Source organism: Rana temporaria, chromosome 9, assembly GCF_905171775.1.
Source record: "Rana temporaria chromosome 9, aRanTem1.1, whole genome shotgun sequence".
Taxonomy (NCBI): domain Eukaryota; kingdom Metazoa; phylum Chordata; class Amphibia; order Anura; family Ranidae; genus Rana; species Rana temporaria.
Genome location: NC_053497.1, coordinates 139,521,452 through 139,536,146, shown reverse-complemented (window position 1 = coordinate 139,536,146; position 14,695 = coordinate 139,521,452). Strand labels below are relative to the sequence as shown.

The window sequence follows — 14,695 nt, the reverse complement described above, 5'->3', positions numbered from 1 at the left end:
TCCAGTCATGCAGACTTTGTGGTTTCTCTTTAGCCCATGCACAGAGGCATAAAAAGGCTTTCCCCCAGAGTCCCCTGTGGGGAGCCCACTGACAAACCAAGTTCCGTAGGCCCCCCGCTTACCTTTCCACGCCGCAGGGTATTGCTCATGCAAGAGGCCCAATCTTCCCCCTTCACCGTGGGTATGGTCATAGACCTTCAGGGACCGGGGTCCAAGTCAGGAACACCACACACCTGGACCTATACAGCACTACTGGCAGCAGGTATCCATAGGTTAAAAAACCCAGTCCTGGAACCCAGAGTCCAGCCCTCCAAGGAGAGGCATTATAGGCAAAACCCCATCCACGAATTGGGGCCCGGGTACCGTCCACTTTGGCTATGAAGCACCTTGGACGGATCCGGTCGGCTGGCCCTGGTCCTAAGGACAAACTGCAGGCACAACCTTCAACGTGCACCAACACCTAAGACACTGGCGAAAAAACTGAGGTACTCCCACTATGGGTGGGGGTTATATAGGGAGGGAACTTCCTGTCGGAGAGTGCCAGTGTCCATCACCTGAAGGTACACTATATAACCCATATGTAATGGCTATGCTGCTCTGTGTCCCGTGATGTACGATAAAGAAAAAAAGTTAGATTTTATAAGAATGTCTAATCTGTAATTTGATGCCTTTTGGAGATTTTTCCATCTTTCCTTGGCTTCGTTATGCACATTAATACACATTTTTACCTGGGGTGCCCAAACTTTCGATCCCCACTGTAACAGGGTGAAATGCAGTCAGTACAATACACCTCCCCACACAGCGCTCCAGCAGACCCTGGATGACAGTGACGGCCAGATGACACCTCTCCCCTCCCTTGGGATTATTTTCTACATGCCTATGTGTCACTTCAAAAATGTGAGTGACCATTACCTATGTTTTACTATTAAAATTGTTTTAAACTACTACACCCAGAGGTGCCTCTTCCCTTGTTGTTTTGAAATGCAGTCAGATTGGTATCAGTATCACGCTCGCAGCCCCACGTGACCCTGATTCAAGAGCGCTTGGCTCTTTCCCCCCAAAAGAAACATTATCAGCATTGTGACCATGTAATTACACAAGTTTCCTCTGGGCAATGAGTCATATTTCTCGTGTGTTAAATAGCACAAAATCTATTTTTTATGTGTTGCACAAATTCTAATTTAAATTCATCTGGGAATTTAGAATTGTGGGGAGGAATAATCATCACTAAGGGCTTAGAAAGTAGCTTTGTCAAGGATTAATTCTCTCAGAAGGGTTAAAACGCAATGTTTTTCTGGGCTAGGTTGACCTAGAATTATTAACATGAAAGACGAGATTCTCCTCTTTAAAATAAAGCTCCACTTGTGTTCCTAGGCCTTCAGGGGCTGAGATATGAGTTATTTTATAACATTGCTTCCTTAGCAACATATCCCCTAGCCCACTTTCTCGGTGGGCCTCTTGCAAATGCCCTTTCTGCTGCTATATTAAGTCGGCCCCTATTAAGATGTGGTTATTACTTTCAAAGATACTTTGACACTTGCAGGATGCTTGTACTGTGTATGAGAGGTATTAAAGGCCAACTGATATTTTAGTTTCATGTGGTTGTCAGCAAGTTGGATTAAATGCTTCTTAACGTCTTAAAATCTCTTCAAGCCAGCTCCACCAAAAATGCCATTCCTGACCAATTGCCCGGACCCTTATGTAGCTAATATAATGGTATGATGCTTCTTTAGGCTTCATTTAGACGTGCAGGTAGGGAAGGCACCAATGCACGTTTTAGCTGCGTTTTTGTCACTCATTCCCCTTTACTGCAGGTGCAATACTTCACGCCCACTGCAAAGTTTACCCAGCATGTAGCGATCAGTGGCCAACAAGCCCACCTAACGTGACACACTCAAGAAAAGAGAGAAACCGCATGAAATAGTCAGCAAAAATTGGGTTAAGCCTAGGTTCACACTGCTGCGAATTCAAAATTGCGGTAAAATGCGCGATTTTACCGCGATTTCGCGGCTGCGATTTTGCCGCGATTTTGGCCGCAATTTAATGTAAATCGTGGCCCGAAATCGCAAAAAGTAGTACAGGAACTACTTTTTGAAATCGCAGATGCGGCGTCGCACTGATTAGGACAGTGCCATTGCCGACAATTGCCGCCGATTTGAGATGCGATTTGACATGTCAAATCGCATCTCAAATCGTTCCAAATCGTACCCAGTGTGAACCAGGGCTAAAACAGGCAGTGAGGTGGTGTCACTTCCTTCCTCACCACCTGTCACTGACCTCTGAAGCCAGATCTGAAAACAAATTGGGCTTCAGAAGAAAGGGAAATTTAGATGCATGCCTAAATCTACCCTTGTGACAACTCTAATACATGTGCATCTCATAAAATTTGAATATCAAAAAGTTAATTTCAATTCAAAAAGTGAAACTCATATTTTATGTAGATGCGTTACACACAGAATGATATATTTCAAGCATTTCTTTGTTTTAATTTTGAGGATTTACCTTACAGCTAATGAAAGCCCAGAATTCAGTATCTCAGAAAAGTAGATTACATAAGACCAATGAACAAAAAAAAGGATTTTTAATACAGAAATGTTGGCTTACTTAAAAGTATGTCCATGTACAGATTGCACTCAATATTTGGTTGGGGCTCTTTTTGCATCAATTACAGCATCAATGCGGTGTGGCATGATGACAATCAACCTGTGGCACTGCTGGGTTGTTATGGAAGCCGAGTTGCTTTCATAGCAGCCTTCAGCTAGTCTGCATTGTTGGGTCTGGCGTCTCATCTTCCTCTTGACAAAACCCTACAGATTCTCTATGAGGTTTAGGTCAGGTCAATCAAGCACAGTGATACCATGATGATTAAACAAGGTATTGGTAATTTTGGCAGTGTGGGCAGGTGCCAAGTCCTGCTGGAAAATAAAATCAGCATCTCCATAAAGCTGGTCAGCAGAGGAAAGCATGAAGTGCTCTAGAATTTTCTGGTAGACGGCTGCGCTGACTTTGGACTTGATAAAACACAGTGGACCAATACTGGCAGATGACATGGCTCCCCAAATCATCACTGGTAAAGTCAAGGAGATTTTTGTCCTTGGAAAGACTTTTCCCCTGTTTTTTATTTTTTGCTGAAGGCGTTTGGATCTTTTCTAGAGAGAGATATTTGCTTGGGAGAGGAAGACATTTTTGCTCATGGGGGGAATTTATGCTTTTTCAAGTTGGGGTAAAGCAGAGTTTTGCTTTGGGTATTTTTGCTGAATTTTGTTTGGAGGGACAGGGTAGCCTTTTTGGAGAGAGAGAGATTATTGAGGGTGGGAGACTTTTGCAAAATTTTTGCTTGTGGAGGGGGTTGATGTTTGCTGGGGAAAGGGGGTTGTTTGCTTGGGAAATCTTTGCTGAGAGGGATTGTTTTGCACGGAAACACAGGGTTTACACAGGGCTGTTCTTTGCATAAACATGAATGTTGCTAGTGTGTTTTAAGTACTTGACTTCTCATGAGTACAGAAGCCAGAAGTAAGCAAAGTACAACACAGCACACAAAGTGCAGTGGTCAGGTCTGTGTAATGGATGGCACAACAAACAGACATTGGGCAGTACGTTGCTTACTATTGACCCCTGCACTCTATACCCTGGGCTATACGTTAAATACTCCTGATCTCTGTACTATACCTGTATACCCACTATGTAGGATATTACATACTCCTGACCCCTGCACTCTATATGCATTGCCATCATATACATTACATATTCCAATGAGTATCCATTGTCTCAACAGTTGATGGCTGCTAAGGAGGCTGATTATGGTAATAAAGTTATTCATTTTTGGTAGGCTCAGATAAAGCATCTGTGTGCAGAAAAAAACTATACATTTCCCCATTTTATTGAAGAGTCACAAAAGACAATACCACCAATTATTATTTTTTATATAAAAAACTAGTGTTCTAAAGTAGGGATGAGCTGAACGTACCTGGGTTTGGTTTGGCAAATGTTGAATTTTGAATCCAAACCCCATTGAAATCAGTGGGAGCTTTACATTCAATTCCAGTAATGGCCATTTTCTAAATTAAAAGTCAAGGGATTGACAAAGAAATGGCATTGAGGTTCAGTCACTGACCTGAGGGACATGTACCTAATGAAAAAATAAATTAAAAGTTATTGTTCAATAAACACACCATCTTGGAGTTGCTCAAAGGGCAAAATAAAAAATATGCAATGTCTTTAAATACAATTGGGGGATGCCTTAAAGTTGTATGTGAAATAACAGAATGATGACAGGGACACTATAGTCTGGTATTCTAAAAAACGTATGTCTGTTCATATACATTACTTATATATAACTGCTTGGCTTACATACAAAAGCAGCAACCCAATATGATTGATTTCCAACCCAATAAAAAATTGTGGTAGGTAGCCTTTGCCAAATTATTATTTTTTGTGTAGAAGATATATACTTTATAACAAAAAAAATAAAGCTATCATCATCATATAAATTGTGTAATGGGCAAAACAAGTCACAGAGCAGAGCTTGTTGTGATTTTCTATTAATTAATGCACTGTATTGTGTACAAATCACAATCCACACTGTAGAAATTAGGCAGTTATGCTAAACAAGAAAAAAAAATCACAATGCCATGTTTCCAAAATGAAAGCAAAACAGTTCACAGAGTAGCTGGAAAGCATGCAAGCAGTTTGAGGGCCCAAGACAGCAAAGTACAGTAAAAAGGAAAAAACAGTTAGGAAAATACGGTACACACAGGGCAGTCCTGAATATTGTAGAGACTCGCTGCTCACTTGGCCACCCTGTCAGAGAAAGAGATGAGGCATATTTTTTTTTAGATAAAACAATTTTAGTCTATTATATCATGGTCAAGGGTCAAAAATATTGTACAGACACACAGCAATTTTTTTTTTTTACTAGACCGTAATGCAAGAAGGAGAGAATAAGAGGGTGTTTTTTTCAGAGCAACAAGCCAGAAAAAAACAGAACCGATTAACAACTGGACAGTACATATGCCTTGTTCTCCGAGATTCTGTGAGAGTGTTATCCGACAGACCTAATTTGGGGGGAAAAAAAAAATTGTATTTTTTTTTCCTCCGACTGATTATAAACAATTGTAAAAAATAAAGATGCAGACTTCTTGAAGTGTGTTCGCTATTCCACTATTCAAGAGGGCGCGAGCAGCCAGATTACATGTAAAAAAACACAATTCATAGCTATTTTCTAAGTCTGAAGACTAAAAAATGCAACAGTTCTAAAGGACACCCTTGAAGCCTTTGCAGCACAGTTAATAAGCCTGTATGGACAGGCTGCAATTTATAGGCAATTGAACAGGTATTTAGCCCCAGTGTGATTCCTGACCTCAAGGCAAACGAGCTGCAGCACTGCATGGCATGTTTATTGCATAGCCTATTGAACGCTAAGGCCTCATGCCCACGGACCTTTTAAAAAATGTGCTGCAAAGCTAGTACAGACACCAGGAAAAAAAGCGGCGTTTTTAAATGCGATTTTTGCCACGCTAGCTTTTAGACGCGTTTTTTCTTTCTCTATTCCAAATCAATGGTTCCCTATGGAAGCCTATCAGACAGAATTCTCACCGCTCCAGGTGAGCCTCGTGATGATCAGGGGTTGTTGAACCACCAGGGTGCTGGCAATGCGGTAATGGCAAAAAACAAAAGAACAAAAGCTGGACAGCCGCACTCCAAAATTTTCTTTAAAAGAGATGTCTTTATTTTCAACTGTGCATACAGTCACTGCAAGCCCACAAAAATCAGTATGGCCAACGTTTCGCACTGGCGTCAGTGCTTAGTCATGGCTTGGCACTGACGCCAGTGCGAAACGTTGGCCATACTGATTTTTGTGGGCTTGCAGTGACTGTATGCACAGTTGAAAATAAAGACATCTCTTTTAAAGAAAATTTTGGAGTGCGGCAGTCCAGCTTTTGTTCTTTTGTTTTTTGCCTATGGGAGCCTATCGATTTGAATAGAGATCGCACCAGAAGTAGAATCAAGATGATCCGACTTGCAAGGGGACTCGTGTGCTGAGAATCTTTAAGGGGAACCCTGCGAAAATTGAAAAAAAAAAAATAGCGTGAGGTTTCCCCCAAAAACTATACCAGACCCTTCGGTCTGGTATGGATCTTACGTGGAGCCTCCCACACCCAAAAACATGGCGTGGGGATCTTACGGGCAACCCCCCACACCAAAAAAAATGGCGTGGGGGTTCCCCCAGGATCAATTCCAGACCCTTATCTGACCGCACCTATTACTGGTGAGTCTGCAAATTTTGGGACACCACACAGGTATACTGCACACCCAGTATGGTGGTAATTAATAGTGAGTATTGATCTCCTATCAATTTTTCTATATGCCTGTGATCATGTGGACCTTGCTCCAGTAGTTGTGAAGCCAGCAATTTATTTATGCTGGCATTCAGATGCTGAGTGTGAGGGTGGCTGGTGGTGTATGTTTTATCGCTTAATAGCTTGGGTACTTGCTCGGTGCTACAGATGGTGGGATATTGGTATAATTGGAGAATGGTTCCTGCCTATGCATGCCCATACTCTGTTGTCTCTTACCTGCTGGAAGAGCCATATATTAGACCACTGACACCCCTTGCTATACTATCATATCTACCACTGGAGGCTGCTGAGAATGCATTGTGTAAAGTAGGGGTAGAGATGGAATGGGAGGAGCTGGAAGAAGAAATTAGACCTTTTTGGTACTGTTCACAATGAGCAGTGTGGTGGCCGGTGCTATTGTCACACTTTATTTGCTTAAAGCAGAGACTGCAAATAACAATGAAGTGACATGTGCTGAATATGGCCCACACAAATAAGCTCTGGGGAGTGGACCAGAGAGCAACTGTGTCCTGCACCCATGGAGTTCTGCATCCAATGGAATAGAGTGGCTGTGCCTTTCTTCTTCTCTACCAGCTGCGTCTGGAGGACAACCTGCCTTATTGGGATTGTGTCTTGTACTCATTTTGCTCCTCTGCTCTATTGGACACCGATATACATTCAAAAACCTCATCTTTCCCACATCCTTTTAAGTAGCACCAACTTGAATATTATCTCTTGGATTAAGCTACTGTATAAAGCACCTAAAGCGTGTATTCGAATAAATAACACTCTCTCACCCTCCTTTGAGTTACATAGGGGAACGAGGCAGGGTTGCCCCCTGTCCCCCCTGCTTTTCGCCTTGGCCTTAGAACCTTTGGCAGCGGCTATAAGGGGGAATCCAGAAATACAGGGATTTAGGCGGGGAGAACTAGAGGATAAATTGGCATTATACGCAGATGATGTGCTGTTGTTTCTAGGTGACACGTCTACATCCCTGATCCACCTTATGGAATTGGTTCATACTTTTGGAACCTTCTCCGGCTTTAAAATTAATTGGGATAAGTCTACCCTTCTTCCACTAGATCCGCTCTCGGGACCTTTGCCGCAGATTGCTGACCAGATTAAAGTTGTGGATAAATTTAAATATTTAGGTATTATGGTTCACCCTAATTTAGATCAATATATCAAACTGAATGTGGAACCCATTCTTAAAAAATTTCAGGAAAAAACAACGAGCTGGATCAAGCTGCCGCTGTCTGTTGTCGGGCGCTGTAACTTGATCAAAATGATCTGGAATCCTCAGTTACTCTACGTGCTCCATAATGCTCCTATATGGATCCCCGCCCAAGTGTTTAAGAAATGTAACACTATACAGTATATCGAGCATTAATATGGAGAAAACTGATCCCAAGAATTAAATTAGAAACCTTACAGGAGAGGAGGGACTTGGGGGGGGTCTAGCAGTACCAAACCCATTTTTTTATTTTATTGTGGCACAGTTACAACATTTGGCAGGATGGTTGTGCCCGGGATCCTTGGACCCTACCAGAAATATGGTGAGAGCCCAGGTAACCGGAGATAACTTGGTAGGATGTATAGAGGCGGGGAAACTGGGGGCTATGGACCAGTACCCCACACTTATACTTATAGATAAGATTTGGAACAAAACTAAACAACACCTGCAATATATGGGATATACTAGCTGGTCACGTATATGGAGGAATAGTAACTATCCAGAACTTAATAAATTACAAAATTTCATTGATTGGGAGAAATGGGGAGTAAAATATATTTCACAATTATATGATGAAGGGGTGCTTAGGGACTTCCAGTCCCTACGTGAGGAATTTGATCTACCCAATGCACTTTTTTTTCAATACTTACAACTGCGACATGCTATTTTTGCGCAGGCTACAACATCTATATGGGAGTTTACTAGGCCGATAATGCTTATGAAGCTAACTATGGCGCCCTCTAGGAAAGGACAAATTTGGTCTCTGTATAGCGCGCTTCTTGGACAGGTTTCTACGGCGATGACGTTGAAATGTAGAGCTGACTGGGGGGACGACATAGGATGTATTACTGATGACGAATGGAATACAATACTAGGTAATGTCCCCAAGGTAACATTATCATCAACTCAGCAGCTAACTCAGCTTTTTATTATTCATCGTACATATCGTACACCTGAAAAGCTGTATAAATGGCGTAGAAGGGAGGATCCATTTTACCCCCGATGTCTAGTGGACAACGGGACCCTTGTTCATATGCTCTGGAGATGTCCGAAGCTGCAGCGCTACTGGGGGGCGGTGGTGGACACTGTTAATAGCATATGGAACCTTCAAATTTCTATGGACCCTAGGATTTGTTTGTTGGGGTGGCTGGATGAAGAAATGTACAGGCCAGATACCCTTATTGCTATCCTGAGGTCCTTGTTCTTGGCTAGGAAACTTATTGCTAGGAAATGGTAGTCTGTAACGGCCCCCACACATAGTGGATAATGTCGGTAAAGGATTCCCTGGTTAGGGAGCAACTTACGTATAAACACAGGGGTAATCTGGGGAAGTTTGAGAAAATATGGGATCCCTGGCTGAATACTCCAGGGCTGGCACCATTGCGGCTGATGCAAAGTAGAACCCCTGAAGATAGAGCTGCAGCGGCCATTAGGCCGGCATAGAACAAAATAGGTTTGAAGGGTAGTGGAAGGAAGGTAGAGAAAAAGAAGGGAAAAAGGGGAGGAATAGAAAATGCGTATGAAGGGTACACTTGAGGATTTGAGATATAATGTACCCAATAGTGCTGAAGAATACAGAGGTGCTGAATGGTTATGTATGTGTTTCTGAATACACGTGAAACCTGTAGTGCAATATAACATGTAACATTTTGAACTGTATTTTTAAAGAAAAATTATTTTTAAAAATTATTTTTTCTACCAAGTACGTTTTGTATGTCAAAAACTTAATAAAAAAAGTATCTGATTAAAAAAAAAAGTAGCACCAACTTGGCAGCTTGCTGTGGCTTCAGCATCTTCACTGCCAATTGCTTGTCTATGACTGGTTCTCCTCCATCTAGGCTTCCATTACTTTCTCCCTCAACTTAAGAGCCAATAACAGAGCCAATTAATTTCTGCTCATCCTCTTGCTGGATCCCCATTGCCAGGGGATGGCAACTTCAGGAATAGCGGTGGATGAGGAGTGAAATGAGAGAAGGTTGAGCTTGGTTAGCTACTCCACCACCTCCTCCTCCACATACTGTGGCTGTAAAACCTGCCTATCACCCAAAATAGATGGATCATGTTCACGACCACCACTTTATCTATGGACACAGAGGCTGCTTCCAAGTACCTACAACAATTATTGCTTTCACAGTGGTACCCTATATACAAGTCATATAATAACGTTTAAATCTGGTCCGAATATCCAAACAGTGAGAGCCGGTTCACATTGGGGCGACTTGCGATCCGACTTCATGTCGCCTCAAGTCGTCCCAAGTCGCGCTGTAGAGAAAAAAACAATAGAAGTGAATGGGAGCGGTGTTAATACACACGACTCAAGGCGATCCGACTTCAGAAAAGGTTCCTGTACTACTTCAATCCGACTTGTAGGCGATTTGTACCCATTGATTTCAATGGAAGTCGCCTCAGAAGTCGGATCACTGTCTTAACTGAAGCGACTTTCCAGGAAGATAACATACATTTCTCAGGCAAACCTCTCCTACCCCCCTCCCTCTCCCAGAGCTGATTGTTGTTTTATTGGCCACTGGAAAGTCTCCTGTCCTGGAGACGACTTCAAGTTGTGTTGTAAATTGCCCCAGATCGCCCTGTGGTTCATGTTCAAGTCGTGTCGGAGTCGCCTCTGAAAGTCGCGCTGGAAGTCGTGTCGCCCTAGTGTGAACCGACTCTGAATGTTGGTAACAAAAGTTATGTTCCTGGCTACTGCTAAAAGTAAACTTTTTCAAAAATATTGAAAAGTTAACTAATTCCATGAAAGTGTAAAAGCACTAGAGCAGGATGATTTGGAGGTTCTTCTTTCAGGATGACACTTATAAAATATTTACAAAAATGTGAGGAGTGTACTCACTTTTGTTAGATACTGTAGATGCATTATACTTTTCTCCCCAGCAGGTGGCACTTCAGTGTTATAGTGTGTTATTCTATGGTAAAGTGATAACAGGATGTTCTGTCTATGTTAAGTGCATGTACTTGTATATTCCTGTTTCCTGTGTCATGTTTCCTAATGCTGTAAAACATGCTTTGCTAATCCGCCATGAAAGTAAAGTTTTCTCTGCATACAACAAGCTTCCAAGCGCATGATTCAATAACCTGCTAATGGGGGAGGGGCAGAAAACAGAACTTCTCTTTAAAGCGGGAGTTCACTTGAAAAAAATTTTTTTTAACATTAGATTGATGCTCATTTTGTCAAGGGGAATCGGGTGTTTTTTTTAAATCGAAGCAGTACTTACCGTTTTAGAGATAGATCTTCTCCGCCGCTTCCGGGTATGGTCTTCGGGACTGGGCATTCCTATTTGATTGACAGGCTTCCGACAGTCGCATACATCGCGTCACGAGTAGCCGAAAGAAGCCGAATGTCGGTGCGGCTCTATACGGCGCCTGCGCATCGACGTTCGGTTACTTTCGGAAAATCGTGACGCGATGTATGCGACCGTCAGGAGCCTGTCGGAAGCCTGTCAATCAAATAGGAACGCCCAGTCCCGCAGCCCATACCCGGAAGCGGCGGAGAAGATCGCTCTCTAAAATGGTAAGTACTGCTTCGATTTTAAAAAAACTACCCGATTCCCCTTGACAAAATGAGCATCAATCTAATGTTAAAAATTACGTTTTCGGGTGAACCTCCACTTTAAGGTTAAAGTTCTAGTTTAAGTTCTAATGCCAATGGGAGCAGCCCAGCCCATACCTATACTCACTGATACACACATGCTATACCTATATTTTTTTAGGCTCTGGTTCCATTTAGCCACACCCTTTTAAACCCCTTCCACTGTTAGCATTATGTGGCTGCACCTACTTTTCGTCATTGCAGGCTATGCATGTTCACATTTGCATTGGTGGCATAAAGATCCTGCCTTGGATGGCTGGAATTATTACAGTGCCTCCTAAATGAGAGAGCAGATATCTTTGTGGCTCACAATTAATTTGTGAAAGCACTGTCTAGCTCTCAGCCCTCCCAGCAATGTCTGTGCATGCAATACAGAAACGCTGACTTCTCCTAGTGCTGCCATTTTGACAGGACTATAAATCTTATAAACAAAGCCATCCGCGTAGCGTGAACATTTTCATGGGAGTATTTTTATGAGTTAATTTAAACATTTGCTCAGGAATAGAATTATCCGGGACAGTGAGTCAGACTTATCTGCCTAACGTTTACTCTCTTACTTGTAGGCTCCAAACCGCGGGATTGTTATGACATCTTGATGAGTGGACACCAAGAGGATGGAGTCTATTCTGTGTTCCCCCTTCACTACCCCTCTGGATTTCAGGTTTATTGTGACATGACGACTGATGGCGGAGGCTGGACGGTGAGTCACTTGAAATTAGATTTTAGAAAAATATGTTCATGTAAATACAGTATCTGTAGATTTAGAATTATGCTCTAGTCAGAATTAAAACGTAAACCTTAGAATGCTTATAGTGGACACAGACTACATTTCAAGACTTCTGGTTTTCACAAAGGCATAGCTGGAGTATGCCGGCCACCCGCTGCTTAAAATTGACTGGTTGCCAATAATCTTCTGATTGCATCGTTTGAAGCATGACTCATGCACCATGTTACTGTGAAGACCAGATATTCTTAATCCTGTCCACTGTTGGGTCCTCGATACCTCTCACAGTGAGAGAGGGAACTTTACAAAGATTCATGTGATGCAAATCTGCATCACTTTTTACTTAAGTTTCAATGCTCCATTAGCATTAGCAATCCATTGATGTATTTTTATTGTTGCCTGTAGATCAAATATATGGAGATTAAATTTTTTTCCCCACGATTTTCACTCTTTTTGCTGAGAAGCATTCAAGATTTGCTTGTTCTATGGGTAGCATTGTAGATAACTCTGAGGAGGGCATTCTGTAGACATAGAGCGCTATATATATATATATATATATATATATATATATATATATATATATATATATATATATATATATACACATATACACATACACACACACACACACACAATAAAACCTTGGATTGTGAGCATAATTTGTTCCGGAAGCATGCTTGTAATCGAAAGCACTTGTATATCAAAGCGAATTTCCCCATAAAAATAATGGAAACTCAAATGATTGGTTCCACAACCATTTATTCATAAGTCCTTCAGTTTATAGTCCATATAAAAAGATTATAGCAATGTGATAGATTGTGTAACCATAAATGTCCATCCACAAATGGAAGCCTCCACAAGGGGATTAGAAGCAAAATCCAGCAGTAGCTACAGAGTATAAAAGAGAAGAAAGGTGCCTCCAAGTGTAGCAATATGGTTACATTTAACATTCTTGCATCAAGGCATCGCTTGTATACAGGGGAGGGCTGGCAGCCTTAGGGCTGTGGGGGCAAGTCCAGTCAAGTGGCCCCATAGAGCGAGGAAAACAGTCTAAGTTTTTTCATGATCACAAGATTCCTCACAGAGGCCCCCCTTACATCAGAGTCCGCACAGAGGCCCCCCTTACATCAGAGTCCGCACAGAGGCCCCCCTTACATCAGAGTCCGCACAGAGGCCCCCCTTACATCAGAGTGCGCACAGAGGCCCCCCTTACATCAGAGTCCGCACAGAGGCCCCCCTTACATCAGAGTCCGCACAGAGGCCCCCCTTACATCAGAGTGCGCACAGAGGCCCCCCTTACATCAGAGTGCGCACAGAGGCCCCCCTTACAGAGTCCGCACAGAGGTCCCCCTTACATCAGAGTCCGCACAGAGGTCCCCCTTACATCAGAGTCCGCACAGAGGTCCCCCTTACATCAGAGTCCGCACAGAGGTCCCCCTTACATCAGAGTACGCACAGAGGCACCCCTTACATCAGAGTCTGCACAGAGGCACCCCTTACATCATAGTCCACACAGACCCCATATACATCAGAGTTCGCACAGACCCCATATACATCAGAGTTCGCACAGACCCCATATACATCAGAGTTCGCACAGACCCCATATACATCAGAGTTCGCACAGACCCCATATACATCAGAGTTCGCACAGACCCCATATACATCAGATCTGATGTAAGGGGTGTTCTGGGAAACTTGATTTAAGGGTGCATGCTGTGGACTATTGTGTAAAGAGGGTCTCTGCTGACCAAATCCTGCCCACCCTCCCCTTTAACAAAGTCCACAGAGCACCCCTTTTTATACACTGGGAGGCAGGAGAGACTAGAGAGGGTGAGCTTACCAGGATGAAGGCTGAGGCGCAGGCAGGCTGTCTGATGCTTTTTGGGGTTCAAACTTCCTGTCCAGTGCCCACACATGCCCGGGGAGTGTGGGCAGGGCAGACTCAGAAGGAGGAGGAGCAGATGACCTCCATCTCTCCTCGTGTCTGTGCAGAGAGAGAAGGGGATTTCAGCGCTGGTGTGCGTGAGACGAGACATGGATCAGCTCTGCAGCCATCTACCTCGGAGCTGACACAGGCACGGCTGCACAGTGGGAGGTGAGCAGCGGCCGTGACCTGTGTTAACAGAGCTCCAGCAGGCATATTCCTGCTCTGCAAAGACAGCATTGTAGTGGCAGCCAGTGGCTGTGCATAGTGTCACCAACCCAGGGGGAGATTTTCACCCTGCCCCCCCCTGCTTATATATATATATATATATATATATATATATATATATATATATATATATATATATATATATATATATATAGCACCTCTTATGGTTCTAGCTTCCCTTGAACAGATGACAGGAAGAGAGAAAGCAACTTTTCAAATAAAGAGCAGTGGCAACAATACCCAGTGTAAGAACAGTGTATTACAAGCTCCTGCTCAGATGAATGAAAAACTAGTAATGCTACCCCTTATCCTTGCCCCCTCAGGGTAGTTCATAATTTTTTTTTTTCTAAAAGCATAACTGGTCATAAATCTTTTCATGATAAGACATGGTGATACAGAGGTAGAAACTGTTATTCAGGAAGGTTGTGCTGAGCATTAAACTAGATAAGAACAGAGCCACTACTAGAGCACCATACACACGGGCTGAATGTCAGGAGACAACGGCTGGTTCAATAAAAAATGTCTGACAATTGGCCCCGTGTGTATGTCCGACGTGCATGCTGAAAAACCAGCAGCCATTCGACTATCGATCAGCACTCTCAGCCATTGGCAGAGAGCGCTGATCGGAGTGTTTTGGCAGGAGGGC

At 43.0% G+C, this 14,695-nt stretch overlaps 1 protein-coding gene across 2 annotated transcripts in view; it reads left to right on the top strand.

Annotated features, from left to right (window-relative positions):
* The window catches only part of FIBCD1 (fibrinogen C domain containing 1), a 387,702-nt gene that overhangs the window by 287,146 nt on the left and 85,861 nt on the right, over positions 1 to 14,695 (top strand). For both annotated transcript variants that reach the window (XM_040324665.1, XM_040324666.1), the window contains exon 5: positions 11,737 to 11,873. In XM_040324665.1, the coding sequence (XP_040180599.1) occupies positions 11,737 to 11,873 (137 nt within the window). The remainder of the gene's footprint in view (positions 1 to 11,736; positions 11,874 to 14,695) is intronic.